At 45.5% G+C, this 22,372-nt stretch overlaps 1 protein-coding gene across 2 annotated transcripts in view; it reads left to right on the top strand.

Moving 5' to 3' along the window:
- The window catches only part of slc24a4a (solute carrier family 24 member 4a), a 40,467-nt gene extending 26,024 nt beyond the window's left edge, over window positions 1-14,443 (top strand). The window contains exons 3-17 of one of the 2 annotated variants that reach the window (XM_031580581.2): window positions 1,739-1,815; window positions 4,081-4,155; window positions 4,378-4,462; window positions 4,855-4,958; window positions 7,420-7,494; window positions 7,657-7,682; window positions 8,136-8,189; window positions 8,421-8,563; window positions 10,394-10,563; window positions 11,611-11,761; window positions 12,287-12,453; window positions 12,828-12,942; window positions 13,147-13,259; window positions 13,459-13,524; window positions 13,739-14,443. In XM_031580581.2, the coding sequence (XP_031436441.1) occupies window positions 1,739-1,815; window positions 4,081-4,155; window positions 4,378-4,462; window positions 4,855-4,958; window positions 7,420-7,494; window positions 7,657-7,682; window positions 8,136-8,189; window positions 8,421-8,563; window positions 10,394-10,563; window positions 11,611-11,761; window positions 12,287-12,453; window positions 12,828-12,942; window positions 13,147-13,259; window positions 13,459-13,524; window positions 13,739-13,891 (1,574 nt within the window). In that variant the 3' untranslated portion in view covers window positions 13,892-14,443. The remainder of the gene's footprint in view (window positions 1-1,738; window positions 1,816-4,080; window positions 4,156-4,377; window positions 4,463-4,854; window positions 4,959-7,419; window positions 7,495-7,656; window positions 7,683-8,135; window positions 8,190-8,420; window positions 8,564-10,393; window positions 10,564-11,610; window positions 11,762-12,286; window positions 12,454-12,827; window positions 12,943-13,146; window positions 13,260-13,458; window positions 13,525-13,738) is intronic. The other variant, XM_012824503.3, reaches the window with a different exon arrangement.
- The last annotated feature ends 7,929 nt before the right edge of the window (window positions 14,444-22,372 follow it).

Here is a 22,372-nt window from a genome sequence, read left to right as displayed (position 1 = left end):
AATAGAAATGGTCATGATTGCCCACATATAGATTACAGTTTCTCTCAGTCGCTTGGTACATTTCTGAGATCTGAATTGAAATTCTTTCAAACTAGTCACTTGTGCAAATGATTTCTCTTTTTTTTTAACGTTTTGCAAGTACACATTCATGCAAAAATGTATGTACAATCAGCTGCTGTTTTATCTTATCCCCCAAAACATCTAGGTATCTATTCATTGTGTAAGTCATGACATACAAGTGGGTTATACCAGTGATCATTATGAGTCGACCATACACCTCACTAGTTTCAGTGGTTTTGTAGTGTTTGCTGAATGACTTTTCATGCAAACCTTGATTGTTTACATTTGATTGATAATGATTTATTGATTAAATTTCAAAGGCAATTTTTTTGGTAAAATCTGATAGAATGATTCGAGAAATGCACCAACGTGACTGAGAAAAACTCTAAAAGCTGTTTGTCTGTCGGAGGGGGGGGGGGGCTATTTCAAGTGTGTGGCCAAGGCCTGTCACTCTTCTTCAAAGACTATGTGCGCTGTGGTACTGGGTTGTCATATGTGCATTTCTTCAGATATTCGTTAGTTGGTTGTCACCCATAATGCATTTCGGAGCCTCGTTCATAAAAAAAAAAAAAAAATTATTCCTCCTCGGGTCTCGCGTCATCATGTGTCTGATTTAGCAACTTCACCTTCGGGCTTTTGGCTGACGTCACGTGTCGTTTTTTTATGGACCAACACAAGTTCTGCACGCACAGTGGATTACCAGTGCCTGGCGTGTAGTGCTAGACAGTACCACCCCTCACCCTCACCCCCCCCAACCTGCAGTTGTTTTATTTTGCGTCTTCCTTGCGGAGACAGTCACGGCGCTGGCGCAGGAAGCCTGGGAGGGCACGAGCGGGCAGGGATGACATCATGGCATGGCGCAGGGAGCACAGCGCATGGCACATGGCGTCCCGATGCCCCCGGAGAGCAGAAGGGCTCAGTTGGGTCAGGTTGTGAGCAGCAGATGGCATCACGCTTGGCATGGCCACCCGGCCTTACTTAATTCCAATGCCATGGGTTTGTTGGCCGGCATCACGACCATGGCAAAAGGCGGCACACACTACACCCTGTCCGGGGCTTGGGGGCACTTTATACAGCGGCAGTAGCTTAAGGTTATGTAATTGTTGTGTTGGGATAACAAGGTGTTACATTCCCACAGGCCTCTTGAACCAACAGTTGGCCAGTCAGCAACACAGAATGTGTGTGTGTGTGAGTGTGTTTGTAGGGCGGTTTAATTTGAGTGTTTGACATTTTTATGTGTTTTTGTGTGTATTCAAGAGAAAATGTGTATTGTCAGACCGTGCTGCTCCACGAGTTTCATTATTTTGTGACTGATTGTAGTGGAGGGTACACCAGGGTGTGAATGTGGGCGCACATAAAGGAGAGCAATGTGTTGTTGTTTTATGTCTCTGCAGACATGCTGGAGGGCCAGTGTCAATACATCATGCCTACACCACACCTGTGTGTGTGTGTGTGTGTGTGTGTGTGTGTGTGAGTGTGTGTGTGTGAGTGTGCGTGTGGGGGTATGTGTTTGTGTGTGTGTGCGTGTGTGTGTTTGTGTGTGTGTGTGGGCGTGTGTGTGTGCGTGTGTGCCAGCGTGTGTGTGTGTGTGTGTGTGTGTGTGTGTGTGTGTGTGAAGGCTCTTGTGTCTGTGGTGTTGTTTGTTGTGTTGAGTGATTGCTGTGTTCTCTCCCCACAGCCATCCATGAGTTCCCAGAGGACGTGTTCACCATCAAACAGCGCGCACAAGGAGCCATCGCTCTGCACATATTTGCAGTAAGAGAAGCATCTGTCTGTGGGTCTGTGTGTGTCTGTGTGTGTCTGTGTGTCTGTGGGGTCGGTATGTGTCTGTGTGTGTGTCTGTGGGTCTGTGGGTCTGAATGTGTCTGTGTGTGTGTGTGTGTGTGTCTGTCTGTCTGTTAGTGTGTCTGTGTGTCTGTGGGTCTGTATGTGTCTGTGTGTGTGTGTCTGTGGGTCTGAATGTGTCTGTGTATCTATGTGTCTGTGTGTGTGTGTGTGTGTGTGTGTGTGTATGTGAGAGAGAGAGAGAAAGAGAGAAAGATGCTGTTTTTGTCTCTGTGATGGAAAGCAAGAGTGACAAATTAATGTATTTCAGTGTCCAAAAAGTTCCTATAGGCATCGCTCATATAGGTAGCCAGCTACACACACACACACACACACACACACACACACACACACAATAAAGGCATCGCTCATATAGGTAGCCGGCTACTGTTCCACATATGGCAAAGGCATCGCACAGAAGTACAGTGTGGTTTCTGAGTCATCATATCATTAAACTCACTGGGCTTAGCATACAAGCATACATATCATTCCAAAACATCTGCATGAAGAAAACATAATAACTATTCACGCACCAGCACTGGCCATACGGCAGACTTCACGGCGCGTCTAAAGCTGGTTAAAAGGCAGGTTAACCCTGACCCATACTGCAGACTTCACGGCGCGTCTAAAGCTGGTTAAAAGGCAGGTTAACCCTGACCCATACGGCAGACTTCACGGCGCGTCTAAAGCTGGTTAAAAGGCAGGTTAAACCCTGACCCATACTGGCAGACTTCACGGCGCGTCTAAAGCTGGTTAAAAGGCAGGTTAACCCTGACCCATACTGCAGACTTCACGGCGCGTCTAAAGCTGGTTAAAAGGCAGGTTAACCCTGACCCATACTGCAGACTTCACGGCGCGTCTAAAGCTGGTTAAAAGGCAGGTTAACCCTGACCCATACTGCAGACTTCACGGCGCGTCTAAAGCTGGTTAAAAGGCAGGTTAACCCTGACCCCCACCCCCATGGAGAAGGTAGCACTGCATTTGACATCACACCCTTGGTCTCCCCGCAGTGAAGTAGCCCGTCTCTGTCCATTGGGCAGGGGGGAACCGTCATCGTCATCTCGCTGTCAGGCCTGCGTGACTGGTCTCACACACACACACACACACACACACACACACACACACACACACAGACACACAGACACATAAATACTCTGTCATCTCGCTGTCAGGCCTGCGTGACTGGTCGGCCTGTTCTGCTGAAAACAACAGTTGCCGGTTCCTCAGACTGCCCGTGGCCGGTGCCATGTGTCACCATGTGGGGCTTGCACAGCAAAAGACGTGTGCGACCTTAAGTAACTCCCTCCACTCTACAGTGCTGGGCTGGTACTGGGCTGGTGCCATAGCCGTGAGCATAGACATCACACTGAGAGAGATTCTGCCACACGTGAGCTTACAAGATAACACAACAAAGAATTGTTTGGAAGTGTACCAGACAGTTTGTTGTTGTTCTTGTTGGCTAGATTCAGTAATATAGCACTCGTCAGTTTTTAAGGTACTTTGTGTGTGTGTGTGTGTCTGTGTGTGTGTGTGTGTGTGTGTGTGTGTGTGTGTGTGTGTGTGTGTGTTTGTGACAATATTAGGGCTGAACGATTTGGGCAAATAATCTAATTGCGATTTTTTACCAAAATATTGCGATTGCGATTCGATATGCGATTTTTTTTTTATCCTCTTTTTTCCCCCAACAAAACGTAATGAATGATTTAAATATGACCAACACAATATTAGATACATTTAGTGTAAAATATTCTTTCCCACATTTTACATTTTTATTTAACTGCTCATTACAGAAACAAGAACAACACATTGGTGGCTTTGCCACTGTGCATTTAAGTAATTTAAAAAAAGTAATTTTAAGTATAAACACTAGGCATGCACTTTTTAAACACTGTGTGCAAAATGTACCATCTTAAAAAAAAAAAAAAAATTATTAATTTTTTTTTTTTTTTTTTTGTGACCACGTTTTTTAATCGCGAACGTTGCGGTTAGAAAATCGCGTTCTATCATATCGCGATTAAATCGCAAATGCAATTAATCGTTCAGCCCTAGACAATATGACAGTATGACATATTATTAGTCATGGCAGTGTTATGAGTCTTTTCTCTCTACCCCTATCCCTTACTCATTCTCCCTCTCTCTCATTCTCTTTTTCTCTCTGTTTCCCTGTTTCTCTGTCTGTCGTCATCTCCCCCAAAGGCACTCTATATGTTCCTGGCGTTGGCCATAGTCTGTGATGACTACTTTGTGACGTCTCTGGAGAAGATATGTGAGGTGAGTTCAAGGACAGGCTAATGTCCAGAGAATGTCTGTCTGTCGCTGTGTGTGTGTGTGTGTGTGTGTGTGTGTGTGTCCAGATAGATGTTACTTGTTGCTGTGTTTGTGAAATAAAGTGATCTGTTGTGTATTGAGGCTAGTCTTCTCAATAATTTACATGAGGGGGGGGGGGGAAATAACTAAATGGAATTTGAAAATCCCTCTTGATAAATATTTCAGAAACTGCACCTGAGTGAAGATGTGGCAGGAGCCACCTTCATGGCCGCCGGGAGTTCAGCCCCAGAACTATTTGCTTCTATTATAGGTGATGCGCGCATGGACACATGTACAGACACACACACACACACACACGCGCACACACACACACACACACACACACACAGACACACACACACACATGAGCAATAAACACACACACACACACACACACACAACACACACACACACAAACACACTCACACACACACACACATACACACACGTAGAAACACACACATTTTATGAACCCTTCCTTGAATTTGTATCATTCCTGTAATTATTGGCCATAGACTCAAGGTATACACTGTGTACACTGTAACACCACTATATTTAGTGTTATACAGGCATCGATGCATAGGTCGTTGGGATCTGATTTAAATAATTCGTTTTACGTTTTTGACTGTATTTCATAGTTGCCTTGTGTTTTCTCCTCTGCAGGTGTGTTCATCACACATGGAGATGTGGGGGTGGGCACTATCGTGGGGTCGGCTGTGTTTAACATCCTGTGCATCATTGGCGTGTGTGGCATCTTCGCCGGGCAGGTGAGCTTGTGTTCTTTCTGTGTGTGTTCCATCTCTGTTGCAACAGAATTTAACTTTGGATGAAAAATAGGCTCGAGGAACTGACATTTTCAGGTTGATATGATTACACCGGAATGTATAGGAGCGTTTTCATGAACTTTTTGGGAGAAATGAGATAAAAGACTCTAGTCTGCCTTCATGATTATTTATGAACATTTTCTAGAACATTCCAACTGGTCTGCTATTTCTTTGTTATTCATAATTTTTTGTGTGCATAGCCTCTGTGTGGTCCTCGCAGTCTATGTAATCTGTGAAAGGCAGATATGTAAATGCATATACAGTATATACTGTATATGACCTACAATGCACGCAGCTGTAGCGTATACTTCACAAGCACCACGTCTCTTTGGTCACATTTTCAGCGAGCCTGGAATCCCCTTGTTCCCTAGACATGTTGACATAAAAGGACTGCTGGCTTGTGAACAAAGAAACGGCAGCAAAACTATGGGCTGGAGCTCTGTGCCAACCCCAGTTCTTTTCAATGGGCTCTGAAGCACACTCTTGTAAAGCATGAAGGTAGCGATGCCAGAGTCATAATCTCATCTCATGGAGGGGCCCCATAGGTCATTCAGTGTGCGGTATCACTACGGCGTAAGCCTCAGCCAATGGGAGTGCACATACACCCCCACAGCTGGCCCAGTTGGATGAGGAACCATTGTTCAAGAGAGTCAGGTGTCAGATGAAATGCATAGTGCTGAAAAGACTGTTTGGTTAAAAGCCCTGGCTACATGGGACTGGAACTGAAGCCCACGGACTCTATTTACACCCCTTGCGAGGAGTGAAGGCCTCTTCTCATTGGCCTAGATACACGAGCGAGGAGTGAAGGCCTCTTCTCATTGGCCTAGATACACGAGTAATGTCCAATGGCACTCTAGGCTGCAGGGGTGGAAACCAGCTATAGGCAGTTATTGGGTTGGGCTTGATTGTGTGGGGGCAGTTATTGGGTTGGGCTTGATAGTGTGGAGGTTGTCATGCCCCGTTGTGCTGGGGGAAGACAAAGCACAGGCACACATCTGTGTCTGGATACCGCTGTGTAAGGTGTGGAAACCTGCAAATCAGTCAGGCTTTCCTACCTAAGAAATATGTCGTTAATGTGTTCATCCGAAACATCTATTTTTAATTGTATATTTTATATTTGTTAGATGTGGTAAGGCAACAGTACTATGCTAGTCCTTGCAGCTTAATTACACTGCAAAGCCAGGTCATTTGTTTCAAAATAAAGGGCAGTAAATATATTTTTAAAAGCAAGTGTAGTATTAATTTGAGAATTTTGCATTCTACACACTGGTTAGAAGACTTGGAGCGAACATGAATAAAATCACGGGGGCTTTGTTAAATTTCAGTGGGCATTTAAACATCCAAACATTGCTACATTTCAGCAACTGTTCAAAATTCTTCTTTGTACCCACCGTATGTACAGTTCCTTTGAATTACATAAAAGCCTTTTCTTTTGTTGTGCTGCCTGACCCAGGCTTTTGATATACCCCACAACTGTACTTGTTTTGGGCGCCCTGTCTTCACAGCACCCTTTGAAATGAAGAGCTCCAGCAAACGACTTGTTTATCTTCCATTTTTTTTAAAGGCGAGCAATTAAGAGTTAGATCTTTGCCACAGACTGTTTCCCCGCAGTTGGTAAGCATCATGCAGTGGGTGGTTAATTATTTATGACGAGCTGTTTTAAGCGCTGGGGCCTCGCTTTGCCCTCCGCGCTAGCACACGACACGAAAGGGGACGCGCTGCCCTTACATCATATGTTTCATGAGATTTGTTTTGGTAGGGAGGAGCCAGGGGTGGAAAGTCATTAGACCTGCTAGTGTTTGAGTGTGTGAGTGTGTGTGTGTGTGTGTGTGTGTGTGTGTGTCTGTGTGTCTGTGTGTCTGTGTGTACATGTGAGCGTGTGAGCGTGTTTGTGCTCTTGCATAGCTGGTCTGTTAGTGTGTAACGCTGCGTAGCCCATGGGCATCTTCTGTGACTGTGACATAATTCCTCTGAAATCCCCCGCTCACGCTGCCATCTGGAAAAGCAGGTGAAACGCCCGGTCAGTGCGCCAGGAGCCGGTGAACAGCACAAGCAAAACACAGATTGAAATCTCAGGTGCAGGGAACACACCAGGCAAAGGGAAGGCGTAGAGAACCTGAAACACAAACACACACACATATGGAAACCGTAATGCAGGCGAGTGCGGCAGGATTTTGAACAGCAGTTCAAAAGTGTATGCAGTCAGCTGAGGTAGCCCTTGTGATGGTATTAAAAAGGCCCTTCACCACGAGGTGAATGCTCTACTTTGTGACATTTGAAGCTCAGTGGCTGTAGCGAATGCGTTTTTATGGCAAATGCAGTGATATTTTTACAGAGTCTACAGAGATGGAATCGGGCTATTTCCTACTCCCATTTATTTTCTGTCTTGGTTGCTCTCTTTCAGGTGGTGTTCCTGACCAAGTACGCAGTGTTCCGAGACTCCTTCTACTACACTCTCTCTGTGGTGGCTCTCATTATTGTGAGTTCAAGCATAAGTCAATGTGAAAGTGAAAGTGAAAGTCAATGCTATCCATCCTGCTGAAACAACATATGCTAAGTGAACTGTGTTAGGGGTAAAGCAGAAAGATTACCCTCCTGGTGTGCATTCAACTAAAACTACATTTGTCATCTATTTTCACAGTTCATATATGATGAAAAGATAGTGTGGTAAGTGCTCATCTGTTTGAATTATTTATCGATATTTATATTTAGTTTTAATCATATAAAGGCTATAAAATGAACAGACATTGTTTCAGTTTACTAGCTACAGACCTTACCAATACAGCTTAGTTAATGTATAGGTATTAATTTACCAATAAGGTAGTGATAATTAATTGTTGCCCTATTAGTTGTCTTTCAACTATTGATCACCATAGTGAAATATTATGCAACAGAAGTGTAATGATTTACACAAAGGGTCAAGATTAGCTACGGATGGCAAATGTGTTCTTGTATGTTAGTTTAGCAGTGTGTTAAATTAGAAGTGCTTAATCCTCAATAAAATATAGTATAACGTAATTGCTTATTGCTAAGATAATAGGTAGTCAAGCATTTATTAAGTTATTTCTTTCTTAAAGCCTGTTTAAAATCTTCCTTAAAATCTGTTTATGGTTTCTGAAGGTGGGAAAGCCTGATCCTAGTGGTCATGTATGTAGGCTACATTCTCATCATGAAGTAAGTCCAACCTCTACATACCTACTCACTCAACATTCAATATATACAGACATTACATGAAACATGTAATGTAAACAGTCCACTTGTGTTCCTGTAGATCATTTGCACAGTTCCTTGTGTGACAGTATTGCGTGTAGACTTGGCGTGTAGCTGTCTGTACATGTTTATTTGTTCCTTCTTTTCAAAGCAACTGAATAGTCCTTTGCTGACACTGTGTGACCTCTTCTCCAGGTTCAACACCAGTATTCATGACTTCTTCTGCGGGGAGGACAAGGGTGTAGCGAACGGCAACACGGTGCTTAACGAGATGGAGGATGGTAATGATTGTTATCAGGCTTTTTTGGATGACCCATCATGGCCTCTCCTGTCTAAAGGTAAGGGTAACTAGACTGGCTTCACTGGACCTGCAGCAACTCTAACAACCAAAAAGCTACCGATTCCAGCTAAACTCTGAACCTCTCTCGCTTAATGCTTGAGCCTAAGCTCATCTGCCTTAATTTTCCCACTAATTCGGTTCTGATATTGCCTGGTTCTCCCTCCTGGGTGCCTAAGACCCTAACCACTGAACTATTGAATCTTTACTGCACTGCTGTGGTGGTCTCCTTCTCATCTCTTGAACTCTCCTGGCCTTTCAAGTCTGTAACATGGTGAAGCCTGTCTCTTTAGCCTTACTAAAAACCACCATGTTTGCATGTAGCCACGCTAACGTTCGCTCTCCTGTGCTGTGTTGTACTGCTCCACTCTGTTCGTTTGCTGTGTGCTTTCTCGCTTGTATCATGTGAGCCATGGCTTTCCCTCCCTCTGAGACCTAATGAGAAGTGTTCGCCTGTAAAATCAGTGCTTTAGTGGAGCACAGGTGCACTTGTGTGTGGTGTGGGTGTGTGTGTGTGTGTGTGTGTGTGTGTGTGTGTGTGTGTGTGTGTGTGTGTGTGTGTGGGTGTTGTGTGTGTGTGTATGTGAGTGTCTGTGTGTGTGTGTGTGTGTGTGTGTGTTTGTGTGTGTGTTTGTGTGTGTGGTGTTTGTGTGTGTGTGTGTGTGTGTGTGTGTGTGTGTGTGTGTGTGTGTGTGAGGACGATACCCATTGAGTGTGCACATTTAGGTCAGGGGAGATGGAGAGTGAAAGAATGGTGTCGTTTGAGTGCATGGCTCCCATACATCTCTGTGTGTGTGTGGTGTGTGTGTGTGTGTGTGTGTGTGTGTGTGTGTGTGTGTGTGTGTGTGTGTGTGTGTGTGTGTGGTGTTGTTTGAGTGCATGGCTCCTATACATCTGTGGGCTGAGGGCATTGTGTCTCCATATTTGTGTATGCAAGCATATGTAGGTGCATGCATGTGTGTACATGTGTGTTCATATGCTTAGACATCTGTCTCTGTTAATGAGCGTATGGGTGTGAGCGTGTGTATGTGTGAGCGTGTGTGTGTGTGTTCACCCTCTGTGTGTCATATCCAGCCTTAAATGGGAACTAGGCAAGTCATTTCTTCAATTGTTTGCACTCTACTTCACACAGTGGATAGAACATGACCATTCCTACAAAACCATTGCACCGTTCACCTCATCTACAGTATTTTTATTATTTTTTGGTTATTTTGCCTTTTGTTTGTGTTTTTATTTTTATTTTTGCTGATTTGTTTTGAAAGTTTTGTTTCTGTTTTAACAAACAATAAGAAGCCAAAAGGACCCAATAGTAATAACTTATTCACACCAATAGAAATGTTATTATAGATTATTTCACACCAGTAGAAATTTTATTATAGATTATTTCACACCAGTAGAAATGTTAATTATAGATGATTTGCAATCTGTCATTATTGATCATGTCATTATTGATCATGTTTTATTTTCTTTTGTTGAATAATGTCCAGTTCCCCTTTAACCTCCCATCCTCTCATCTCCACTCCAGGCAAACACACGTGTCTGTGCGCTAATGTATGAGCTGCACAGCCCTCACAACAACAACAACAACAACAACAACAATAACAATAAATACAAGTGCATGCCAGTGATGTGTCTGCCCGATGGTGACTGTGTGTTGTGTCCGTGTTTTGTGTGTGTGTGTGTGTGTGTGTGTGTGTGTGTGTGTGTGTGTGTGTGTGTGGCGTCTGGCATCCACTGGTGCCAGACCGCGGGTGTATGTGCGTGTGCATGTGTGGCTGCCGGTGTCCGTGTCAGAGGCGCGGTCGTTCTCACTCTGCCCCTGTGTATTCAGTGAAGCCCACAAAGACGTACAGCCGCGGCTCCGTGGTCATGGTGGACGAGATGATCAGCTCCAGCCCGCCCCACTACCGCTTCCCCGAGGCGGGCCTGCGCATCATGATCACCAATCACTTCGGGCCCAAGACCCGCCTGCGCATGGCCAGTCGCCTGATTATCAACGAGGTGCGGCTCTGCTGCGGCTGGGGCAGGAAGGGCAGACAGGGGCATATGGGGCAGGAAGGGCAGATGTAGATCGTGTGTAGATGCTGGAGGGGTTGGGTCGGGGTGCTGTAGAGGTAGAGGATGTTTCTAGAAGGTTACCTGATTATCAGAAAAGAGGAGTTGTAGGGAATAATGAAAGGGTAGATGTTGGAGGGTCGGGGTGCTGTAGAGGTAGAGGATGTTTCTAGAAGGTTACCTGATTATCAGAAAAGAGGAGTTGCAGGGAATGAGGAAAGGAAGCTTTTGCCAGTTTGGGCCCCAGGTGAATACAGTGTCCCTTGTGTAAGTCGAACGTTTATATCCCAAATCCTTTCTGCTTTTAGTGTGTTTTAGCCTTCGTTTGAAAACCAATACTTCTTTTGCTTTACGTTTTAATGCTTATCCTTTGATTTTTCAAGATGTAATGCACATCGAGCAGCGTGAGCTCTTCGCATCTAAATGTTTCTGTCTGTAACCCAGTAAGATGTCAATACCATTTATGCGTAATCGATTGGCCAGAGTCGGAGCTTCAGCACTTCAGACGGGCCTCTCATCTGAGCCCATGCTAAATGTGTCCACAGAAAGAACACCCTGTCCTCACAGTGGGGCTGGTGGAGATGAGATGAGCTCACTTATGTGTCTGACTCCGACATCGCTATACGTGTCCTCATACTGCCCATCACTCGAATGCACATCCATCTTAGTGACGTCTGTAGTGTGTCAAGTATGAACCCCCAGTAGAATTAAGCTTTAGAAGCATATATATAGCACACATATATAGCACATATATATAGCACACATATATAGCACACATATATATAAGCACACAAACTCTTTGGGTTTGGGTTCGATTTTGACTTACTTACTTGACAAAAAAAAACCCACTAAATTATTAAAGTTTGGCTTTTTGTCATCAACTAAGCATGTGTTTGCCACCTATCGAGTCTCATCTGTCTCTGCCAACCCATTTTCTCACGTCACTGGGCATCTTGCTGGGGCGTCGCTGTGGGTGTGTTGCTGGGCACACAGCAACAGCGGCTGGAGCAGGTGTCAAACGGGATGGATGGCACAGCGGTGGGCGACGGCAAAGCAGACGCCCTGGAGAACGGCTCGGTACCCGAGGACAAGCTGGCAGAGGAGGCGGAGGAGGGGGAGCTGTCATCTCCTTTCAGTGTGCCAGGTGATAAATGTGTGCTAGGGCCAACACACACACACACACAAAAGCACACACACAAAAGCACACACACACACACACACACACACAGAGACACAAACACACACATGGACACACACACACACACATGCATGCACACACACATACACCTTAATCAAGCCAATTTACTGGGATGGCTGTCACAGTTTGCTCCCACATTTTCATTATCTAAGGAGGCGCTTTATTTAGTGTTCATGGACACCTCCTAATGAGCTAATAGGACACTTAACATCTGAACATGTCAGAAACGCTTGTTCAGATTACTCTAGTATCATTGTACAGCCCATTATGCTTCAGGTATACTGGACACGACGCCATGTTCCTTAATACCTCATCGTATGTGCACTGACGCTGCTCCTATGAACGGAATACTTGGTAGTTGAATCGAAGGCTCTATGTTATTAGTTACTTAGCTCATTTTACCTCACAACCCAAACCACCAATTACTGATCGTGATTCTGAGTTTGACCATTTACCCCTGATGGCCCATAGGGGGCGCCATGAACAAGTTGAAGTGGTTCATCTGTTGGCCGATCCTGCTGCTGCTGTACTTCACGATCCCCAACTGTGCCAAACCCCGCTGGGAGCGCTTCTTCATGCTGTCCTTCGGTCTCTCCACCGTCTGGATCGCCGTCTTCTCCTACTTCATGGTCTGGATGGTGAGCATCACCAGCAGGCTTCAGAGAAACCTCAGCTCAAGTCACTGTCAACGTTTCTGTAAAAGTACCATTCCAACGAACCTCTATGTATTGTATGTTTATGTTTCTGTAAAAGTACCATTCCAACGAACCTCTGTGTACTTTATGTTTATGTTTCTGTAAAAGTACCATTCCGAACAACGAACCTCTGTGTACTTTATGTTTATGTTTCTGTAAAAGTACCATTCCGAACAACGAACCTCTGTGTACTTCATGTTTATGTTTCTGTAAAAGTATCATTCCAACGAACCTCTGTGTACTTTATGTTTATGTTTCTGTAAAAGTACCATTCCGAACAACGAACCTCTGTGTACTTTATGTTTATGTTCGTCCAGGTCACCATCATTGGCTATACTCTGGGAATCCCTGACGTCATCATGGGCATCACGTTCTTGGCTGCTGGCACCAGTGTGCCCGACTGCATAGCCAGCCTCATTGTGGCGCGCCAAGGTGCCCGTCCTTCTCCAGTCCTATCTCTTCCATCTGATTCTCTCTCTTGCTTTGATATGCTAATGTTTCCTCATGACCAAAACAAATGGCCAGATACCCCTGTGACTGTTTAAAATGATACTCTTTGATTTTCCCCTTATTTGTGTGTGTGCGTGTGTCTGTCTGCGTGTGTGTGTGTGTGTGTGTGTTTGTGTGTGTGTGTAGGTTTGGGAGACATGGCGGTCTCCAACACCATCGGCAGTAATGTCTTTGATATCTTAGTGGGTCTCGGGGTCCCGTGGGCGATCCAGACTATGGCTGTCGACTACGGTTCTGCGGTACGTATGGTCTTTATCTCGTCCTCTTTTATTCTCTTTTTCTTGTCCTCTTTTATTCTGTCTTTTTCTCGTCCTCTTTTATTCTGTCTTTCTCGTCCTCATTCATCTCATCTTTCAGCAGTCAGTCTGTATCAGCAAGTGTCTATCTGCCAAGGGAGGATGGTTGTGTAATGACTTCTTTCCCCGTTGCCCGTTACAGGTTCAGATCAACAGCAAAGGGCTGGTGTACTCAGTGGTGTTGTTACTCGGATCAGTAGGGCTGACTGTGAGTAGAGACCGAGGTGTTGTTTTACACAATCATGGCTGATTACATAACTGTGTACAGAACGGTGTGTGTGTGTGTGTGTGTGTTTCTACACTGCGTGTGTTTCTATGGTAGTATGCAGATGTTTCTGAATGCATCTATGAACATGTTGTGTGTGTCGTCCCCCCCCCCCCCCCCCCCCCCCCCCCCCCCCCCCCCCCCCGCTGTGCTGCAGGTTCTGGCGATCCACGTGAACAGGTGGAAGCTGGACTTCAAGCTGGGCGTGTACGTGATGGTCCTCTACGTCATCTTCCTCTGCTTCTCCATCTTGATCGAGTACAACGTCTTCACCTTCGTCAACCTGCCCATGTGCACGGACGATCAGTAGGTCCTAGAGGGCTTGGCCTAGGCGGTGGCGGCTGGTGTGGGTGTGTGTGTGTGTGTGGGGGGAGGGGGAGGCGGGGTGTGCTGGAATGCATCCAAGCAGCTCCAACCCTTTCACCACCACCTCCCTCTCTTCTCAGAGTCAGCATCAGGAACACACCCACACTTGGTCATCCAACCTGGCAGCTCCTGCTTGGAACAAAACAACAACAAAAACAACAACAACAAAAACAACAACATCAAATACAGAAAAAGAATAGGGGTGCAGTTACTTTTTTTCTTGTTTGAGAGACCTCTGTTTTTTTTTTTGTTTTATCTACCGTGATTGGTCAGAACTGAAACTCTTTTACGACTAACAGGCAGCGGTGCCGTTGGACGGGAAGCTTTTTAGATTCGGAGCGTGTGGATTTTTCTTCGAGCGCCCTCTTGGAACCATGCCTACATGTTCTCTCTTTCATGACTTCTCCTTCCTCCTCTTCTTCGCCTGTCTCCTCTCCTCCTCTCCACGGCTTGCGTCTCTCTCTTCACCAGCCCTCTCTCCTCTCCACGGCTCCGTGCGTCTCTCTCTTCACCAGCCCTCTCTCCTCTCCACGGCTCCGTGTGTCTCTCTCTTCACCAGCCCTCTCTCCTCTCCACGGCTTGCGTCTCTCTCTTCACCAGCCCTCTCTCCTCTCCGCGGCTTGTGTCTCTCTCTTCACCAGCCCTCTCTCCTCTCCACGGCTCCGTGCGTCTCTCTCTTCACCAGCCCTCTCTCCCGTCAGTCCTGCGCGGCTCCGCGCGGGGCTCTCGTCCTAGCCGGATGAATCCCACAGGGAGTTCTCACACATGTCCACAACCCCTGCATCAAAAAGAGCAGCGCAGTTCGGCTGCATTATTTATACCCGTCTGAAGGACTGCTTCAAAGCCCCACGTTTTTCATTATACTGAGGAGTAAGCAGAGCACCGCGTCGCCATATATCACTCTGAAGAAAGACAATATCATCCATTTCACAGCGCTACTGATTACATCATAATCCATCTCCCTCCTGAGAACTGGAAAATACAATTGTGAAATCTCCAAAGAGTGGTTCTTTTTGTTATCTATATCTTCATGAACGGAGGACTGAAGGGAGCTACACTGTCCATCTGTCTTTGAGGAGTAGTGCAGTACCATTCTCTCTTAAGAATACTGCGGAGAAAACTCATCTCTAGTCACAGCCTACTAAAATACGCCCAGTCCTGTTTGCACAAAACAGAAGGATTCTGTTTGTTTGTTTGTTTGTTTTTCGCACCTAATCTCTGTATGCCACACCATGACAGGCATTGACGATTACTGCAGGCAACAATGTTTATGTCGTTACTGCTACCCAGAAGCAAAACTCATACTTTAAAGATTAATTGGTGAATGCGTTTCAAGAACAAGTCTGAAACTGCTTCAAAACACCAACCTGCATGAATAAACAAGCTTACCAGAGCTGTGAATACTTCAGAGGAATTCATGAAAGTGTTCTTCAAAAATATTTGTATTTATTTGTAGTGCTTAGCATCTATTGGCGGTACTGTGCTGTGCTGCCAGTAAGCTTCCCTCATAAGTGGACTCAAAGATGTGTCAGTTGATGTTCTGAGTACACAGGGATTGATGGAGATGACTGTTTGCATGGTAATCATCAGTTCAGTATTGATGTGGCAGATAGAGATTAGCTTAGGACCTGTAGTACCCCTTCAAACCGCTGATACCCAAGACCTGTATTGTCCATTCAAACCGCTGATACCCAAGTGGTCCGGTGTACACGTAGTATCCCTCACATATCTCTTCTAGGGTGAAAACATCAGCACTCAGCGAGGTCGAAACCCCTTTGAATCAGGTCTGGTGTTGAGCAGTGATGAGTAAACGGAACTGGCAAGCCCAGCCTGACACAGCAGAGTGTGTCACAAAACATTATCTGTGAGCGCCGAAACGCAGACTCCCATGCGAAGCTCGCGATGACGCACACTGGCTTAGTGGCCTGCAAGCTGCTTAGTAATCCCTTTGGAAATGTTGTACCATTTTTGCTCAATTAAATCTAAAAAAATTAGATGGAGTTGATCTCTGTTGGTCTTAGTTAGCTGACTGATAAAGTGGACATGTTGTCCAAGTTCATTCAAACACACACACACACACACACACACACACACACACACACACACACCTTGGTATCACTAAAAGAGCAGTTACAGACCCAGGAGACCGCAGTCATATTAATTCACCTGTTTCACGTTAAATGGCATTTGGCAAGAGATAATGTAGAAAGCACAAAGCAGTTGTATACTGAAGCAGTTGTGATCTACTGAAATGGACCATAAACAACTTGAGAAACCAACATGTTCGTACTATTAGGTATCTACCATATACACCGCAGAAGAGAACAACAGAAATTGCACTATCCATCTCTACTGAAGAGTACAACAAAACATTTAAATATCATCCTGAAGAGAAAAACAGGTGCAATATTATCATCTATTTATTCACCCGAGACACCACCACTCCGCTCACCAAAGACTTTGACAGAACATTTCCACGTCACGTCATGAAGCTTCCTTCATGTCACAAGTGGACGGAGGACATTTTGTTTTCTCCGGCGCAGGAACGGTGTCAGGGGATGAAGCCCAGTCGGCACGGGCTGGCATAGACCAATCCAGTTCAGTCACCTCGGAACCCATTGAGTGGACAATCATACGGCTTCTTTCGCTCATGTATCCCACACTTTTCCCCAAGCATCCTCATCCTCGCTCTTCCTCTTGCAGTCGGTGTGTTCGACATATGGGAATGCTGCTCCACGCTAAGGTCTCAGTCGAAGGAGTTTTATGCAAATGTTTTTTTTTTTTTTAGGTTTGCAGTATTTTTGTGTTTCCCGATGTGACATGAATATGTTGCACTTTATTAATGTGTGGACACTTTTAAGAGATTGTTTATTTTTAACAAAAGGTGGGGACAGTCCAACCCCCTCACTGTGCAATAAATGAGATGATGATGATGATGATGATGATGAGGAAGAATATTGTGATCTGCATGGGAGATCCCTGCGCAAAGGAAGACATTTTGTTTCCGTGAGAGAATCACCAGAGGAAAGAAAATGTTAACATGGCACCAAGAGTGCCATCTACAGTAAGATCTACACGTACATGACAAGTGATTTGTGACATTTTTGTTTCTTTGGTCCTTGTCGGTCTTGTCTTGGCTCCCATGAGCTTGGCGGGGGGAAAGAATGACAAGCACCGAATTAAGTGGAATCTGCATGGGTCTGTATGAAGTTCTCCAATGTCTTGTGATGTTTCTTTCATGATGTGTTGATTGCTCGTTGGTCCTCTCCACCTCTCCATGTTTCTATGCACATACGCATACAGTACTTCCCCAGACTTCCTGTCAGTGTGGAATGCGGTGGAGATTCCAGAGGGATTGACTGCCCCCTGGTGTTTGTCTAGTGAACAAATGATTCCATCACAGACTCCCATGTTTGCTACCGTGGGCATTCCTTTGAAAAGCCAACACAAAAAAAAAAAACATTTGGGGACTACAACTTTTATTCAGTAACTTTAATGTTACAAGTCCTGTTTAATGTGTACAGACAACCAACTGTTCAGGATAACTGTGTTGTACAAATGGACATTACCGCTCACTCTGAAACAGTGCTTCCTTCCCCTAAAGAGTGAGTGCACACCTCCCAGACGCCCTCCAGTGTTCTGCAGTACATCCTTTACCTTTTTTTTTTATTTCATTCTCTCGCCCTGGACCGTTTGTGGTGTTTGCGATGCCTGCATACCTAAACAAGAAGCCATTTTCTCAAGGCAGGGAGTGAGCTAAGCCCTCCCTAAAACTGGCAGCTACAAGGCAACTTCTGGGCACTTCATTCATTCATTCATTCATTCATTCATTCATTCATTCATGTCTTTTTTTTTCTCTTGAAGCTGTTGCCGGGGGTGACAGGGTGTCAGTAAGTATCCTGTGTCGTGTCAGTGAGTCAGTAACCTGTCGGTGTGCAGTTTTGAACAGAGTGCTGTCGCTGTTGTGTAGGAAGGCTATATTAAAGTGTGACTGTATTAAATGTGCACTGTGTATATATATATATATATAGATATAAGATATAAGACGTATAAAAATATATATATGTAAGATGATATGAATTTCCATATATGCAGTTTTACACAGAGGGAAGAAAGTTCCGATAAGTGTGCCCTTTTGGGGGCACCAACTATTAGACACACATCTTCAGATACAAAACACACATACTCACACACACACACACACACACACACACACACACATACACACAGGCAAATGTACTCACACATACACACACAGGCAAACATGCTCACACACGTTGAGCATCTCACTCTGATGAACCTGTGTTCTCTGACTTGGAGGAGGAGGAGGGTCTTATTTGGTGGGAACTGGAAACCACGAGCGACAGGTGGTGGCTTGATGACGAAGTTCTCTGTTTGTTTACGTCCTACGTGCGATCGCAAACAATGACGCTGATGGTGACACACTCAGCCAGCAGCAGTGACAGCAGAAGGTCCTCGAACATGTGCCTACGAAGCGGGAGAACTTCTCCCTGAGACAGCAGTGCTTCAACACAGAGCCAGTTGCCCTGTCATCTCATACAGCAGACAGCAGCTCCAAAGCTATATGGACCTCATACGTATGGGTCCCTGTGGTGTCTGCATAGTTGCATACTGCATAGGGAGAGAAAACTTCAAAACAAAAGCCGCAATGTTTTGATTGGACACCTAGATAGACTGATTGGCTCAAAAGTTTCATCCTTATTATAAGGAAGAAAACATTCTTCGACTCTTAATGATAATTGTTCCTTACTTCTGGCCCACTGGTTTCTTAGAGGAAAGAGTATGAAAAAATGATATTTGAATGACTATCAACTGGGTCATGTCCCTTCAGTTCAGCTAAGGGGTGCATTAATGTGACATTACTTTGTGAAAGATGGGAAATCATCATCAATTCCTCATCCTCATTTTGCGTATGCGTTTGGTTAATGGCACTTGACTCATGTTCCTGGAGTGAGACTGTCTTTGGTGCACACATTCAACCCACAAGTAGAGACATGCGACATCTCGTTTATCATGTAAAAAGTGGCCAAATCTGCCATGTGGTTTTTGTACATACAATCAATCTTTATCATTTTGCAATTTACCTCTCAAAACTCCCTTTTTTTTTGTGTGCCATGATGATTATAATTACTCTTACAACTAATATTACTCTTGGTATTATTATTATTATTATTATAATTGATGATGATTATTATTGTAAATGTTAGATTTTATGATTAGTTTTGAATTGTTAGCTGGGTATTTTTATAGATGTATACATAGTATTTTTCAAAGCTGAACAGTGAGCCTCATGAAATGACTCAGTTATTGTTTGATCCCCTGCAGGGGAGAGAGTCACGTATGAGGTCACTTCCTGTTGCCAGTGGCGATAAACTGAAGCTGACTGGCAGTCTTGTCTTGTTTCTGTCTGCACCTGAATTTATTTCCACCTTATACCTCTTCAAAAGAGACACTTTAAAGAAGTGGAAAAAAAAAGTTGCTCTTTGCTTGACTGCACTGTACAACTTGCATGAAGACGCACACTCAAACAGAGACAGACACAAGCACACACACACACACACAACTCTGTCCTAATCAACATTCTCACAGTATCTCTCGGACACACAAATACAGAGGAATATGCTTCTAGACTGAATGTGACCTCATGCACTGTGAGAGGAACACGGTGTGGGACACTTCTCCAGAAACCAGTGAAAAAGGCAAAGGACTCAGTGATGTGTGACATTTTAACTCAAAGACATTGGTGTGTAACTTGAATGTATTGTCTTGCTATCAATGGATGTATCCAACCAATGCATTTTACTGTAAAGCAATAATATGAAGATGATTATGTAAATTGTTATTTGAATAATAAAAAATATATATGGAGAACACTTAACAACCTCTAAGATGTGGAACAATACTTGATGACAGTGTCTGCTTTAATCTCTGTGTTAACTCCATCTTTATCTTAGAGTAAAGTGTGGGCTAACTTATGACCATTTCCTGTTCCGAGGAAACAGAGGTCCCACTTCCCAGAAGATCACAGCTATATTTTGTTCCAGAAAACATAAATCAATGATATTAGTAAATCACCTGCTCTAGGCTTCATCCCTACGTCTTAATCACAAGACCTCAAATGCTACCAACGTGCCAACTTATGGCCTTGCATTGCATCCTGTGCATTGCATCCTGCTATCAAAAGGGCACTTTGTCATATTTTCTTGCTCACTATCAACCTATTACTATCACATTGTCCCTCCTGAAAAGGCAGGGCACCCAAGAAGGCACTTCCTTTCACAAGCTCAAATATCGAGGCACTCTCTTAGGCAAACCATGCTGCTTTACTCACAATTAAGACAGCCATTACATGCTATATGTGTTCTTGGTCATACTTTAGTTGGATGGTTCCCTATACACTATCTAGAGATGCTCAGATTATAAACAAACTATCTGTTGAGACTCTGTTAACTACAGTTTATGGTTAAGGTTAGTGGGTGTGCTTGGTTATGGTGATGTTCAGTGAACAAACAGAAAGACTGAACTTGAATTTCAACAAACCATCTGTAAAGTCTCTGTAGGCCGCTCTGTAGAAAGTGTTCCTGTTTTCTCATTTGTGTGAGCATCTGAGATGGGATTTGATCATGTTTGCTCCACTGCAGGGGCAACATAAAGAGCACTTGCAAGCACCCAAGGGGGGCGGTTACACCCTGAGTCCACCAGTGGAACTAGCTAATTAAATCCAATCAACAAAATGAAGTCTTCAATGTGCAATGTGCATAGGAGAGAGGAGCTTCTGCGTACATAATAAAAGAGACTCAGGGTTGGGGTTATTATTGGGAGACTCAGGGTTATTATTGCATAATAATGGTGTGGATAGCTGTGTTCTAAGTTAGAATTCTGTGTGTACCGCCCTCCTTTTTCTGTCCAGTGTGACATGAATTATTGGTATAATTTCGTCTGAGTGCTCTGTGGTAAGATGAGCGGGGCACGGCCAAAACCTTCTATTCCAAGAGCCTTAAGGAGGCGCAGCCCGGCTGTGTCTCCACAGGACAACAGGAAGGAGCGCTCCCCGCTCAGGACGGCAAGGAAGCAGCAGGTCACCGACTCCGCCATCCTGCCAGGACCAGCGGGCCAGCTGACCGGCCATTGACCGTTTTGGCCAGCGGATCTTCACAGATGACGCCAGAGATACACTGGTTGGCCGCCACCGGAGCGAGAAGGAGAGCTTGGGTGCCTATGCCACTGATCTTTGTCTGTATGCCCGGCAAGGTGACCCTACCTTCAACCAGAGCAAGCAGGAAGAGCTCACGCTCCCGACGTTTGCCCAGGGTTGGTGGCAAGAGTGATTCTGGGAGCACATTCATAGCAGTGGACCCGGGTCCAGGCAGGTGTTATATTCTCTGCCACTAGGTGTCAGGCTATTATGATTCAGTATTAATGTATGCAGATTAAGTGAAGAAGTGAAGTTGAATATACATGTGCTGCTGTACGGGTTATGTACGAGTTCAAGTAAAGCACTATTGGAATAGTATTACAAGCCTCTTCATTACTACAATACATAACAGCAGGGTGCATAGAACATGTCCTGTGGTATCGTGGCATAAAGCACCCGATGTGTGAAAGCGTGACCGAGGTGGAGACACACGAAGACCGGCGGGGCCAATCCACTGAGGGGTGTGGGCAACTGGAAAACCACTGCCTCGCACCAGCCCCTCGCAACCCCAGCACCCCGACCACCGTTAACCTGAAGAGGAGTGGGACAGTAGGGGGACAGCAGGAGGAGCAGGAGGAGCAGGAGGAGCAGGAGGAGCAGGAGGAGCAGGGGGAGCAGGAGGTGCAGGAGGAGCAGGAGGAGGAGCAGGAGGAGCAGGGGGAGCAGGAGGAGCAGGAGGAGGAGGAGCAGGGGGAGCAGGGGGAGGAGCAGGAGGACTGGAGGAGCAGAAGGAGCAGGGGGACAGCAGGAGGAGCAGGAGGATCAGGAGATGAAGGGGGAGCAGGAGGAGGAGCAGGAGGAGGAGCAGGGGGAGCAGGGGGAGGAGCAGGAGGACTGGAGGAGCAGAAGGAGCAGGAGGAGGAGGAGGAGCAGGAGGAGCAGGAGGAGCAGGGGCAGGAGGAGGAGCAGGAGGAGCAGGAGGACAGCAGGAGGAGCAGGAGGAGCAGGGGGAGGAGCAGGAGGAGCAGGAGGATCAGGGGGAGCAGGAGGAGGAGCAGGAAGAGCAGGAGGAGCAGGGGGGGAAGGGGGAGCAGGGGGAGCAGGAGGAGCAGGAGGACAGCAGGAGGACTGCCACCCAGAACGCCTCTTTCTTCCTCATACACAGTGGCGGCTCGGCCGTCTAGGTGAAATGCATGGACTTTATGTAGACTGTGACCTGGAAGACACACACCTCCTGCCGGGCCCTGGAGGACACACACCTCCTGCCGG

The sequence above is a fragment of the Clupea harengus genome, chromosome 14 (genome assembly GCF_900700415.2).
Source record: "Clupea harengus chromosome 14, Ch_v2.0.2, whole genome shotgun sequence".
NCBI classification, from domain to species: Eukaryota; Metazoa; Chordata; class Actinopteri; order Clupeiformes; family Clupeidae; genus Clupea; species Clupea harengus.
Note: the sequence above shows the minus strand (reverse complement) of the source record. Positions and strands in the feature narration are given on the sequence as shown.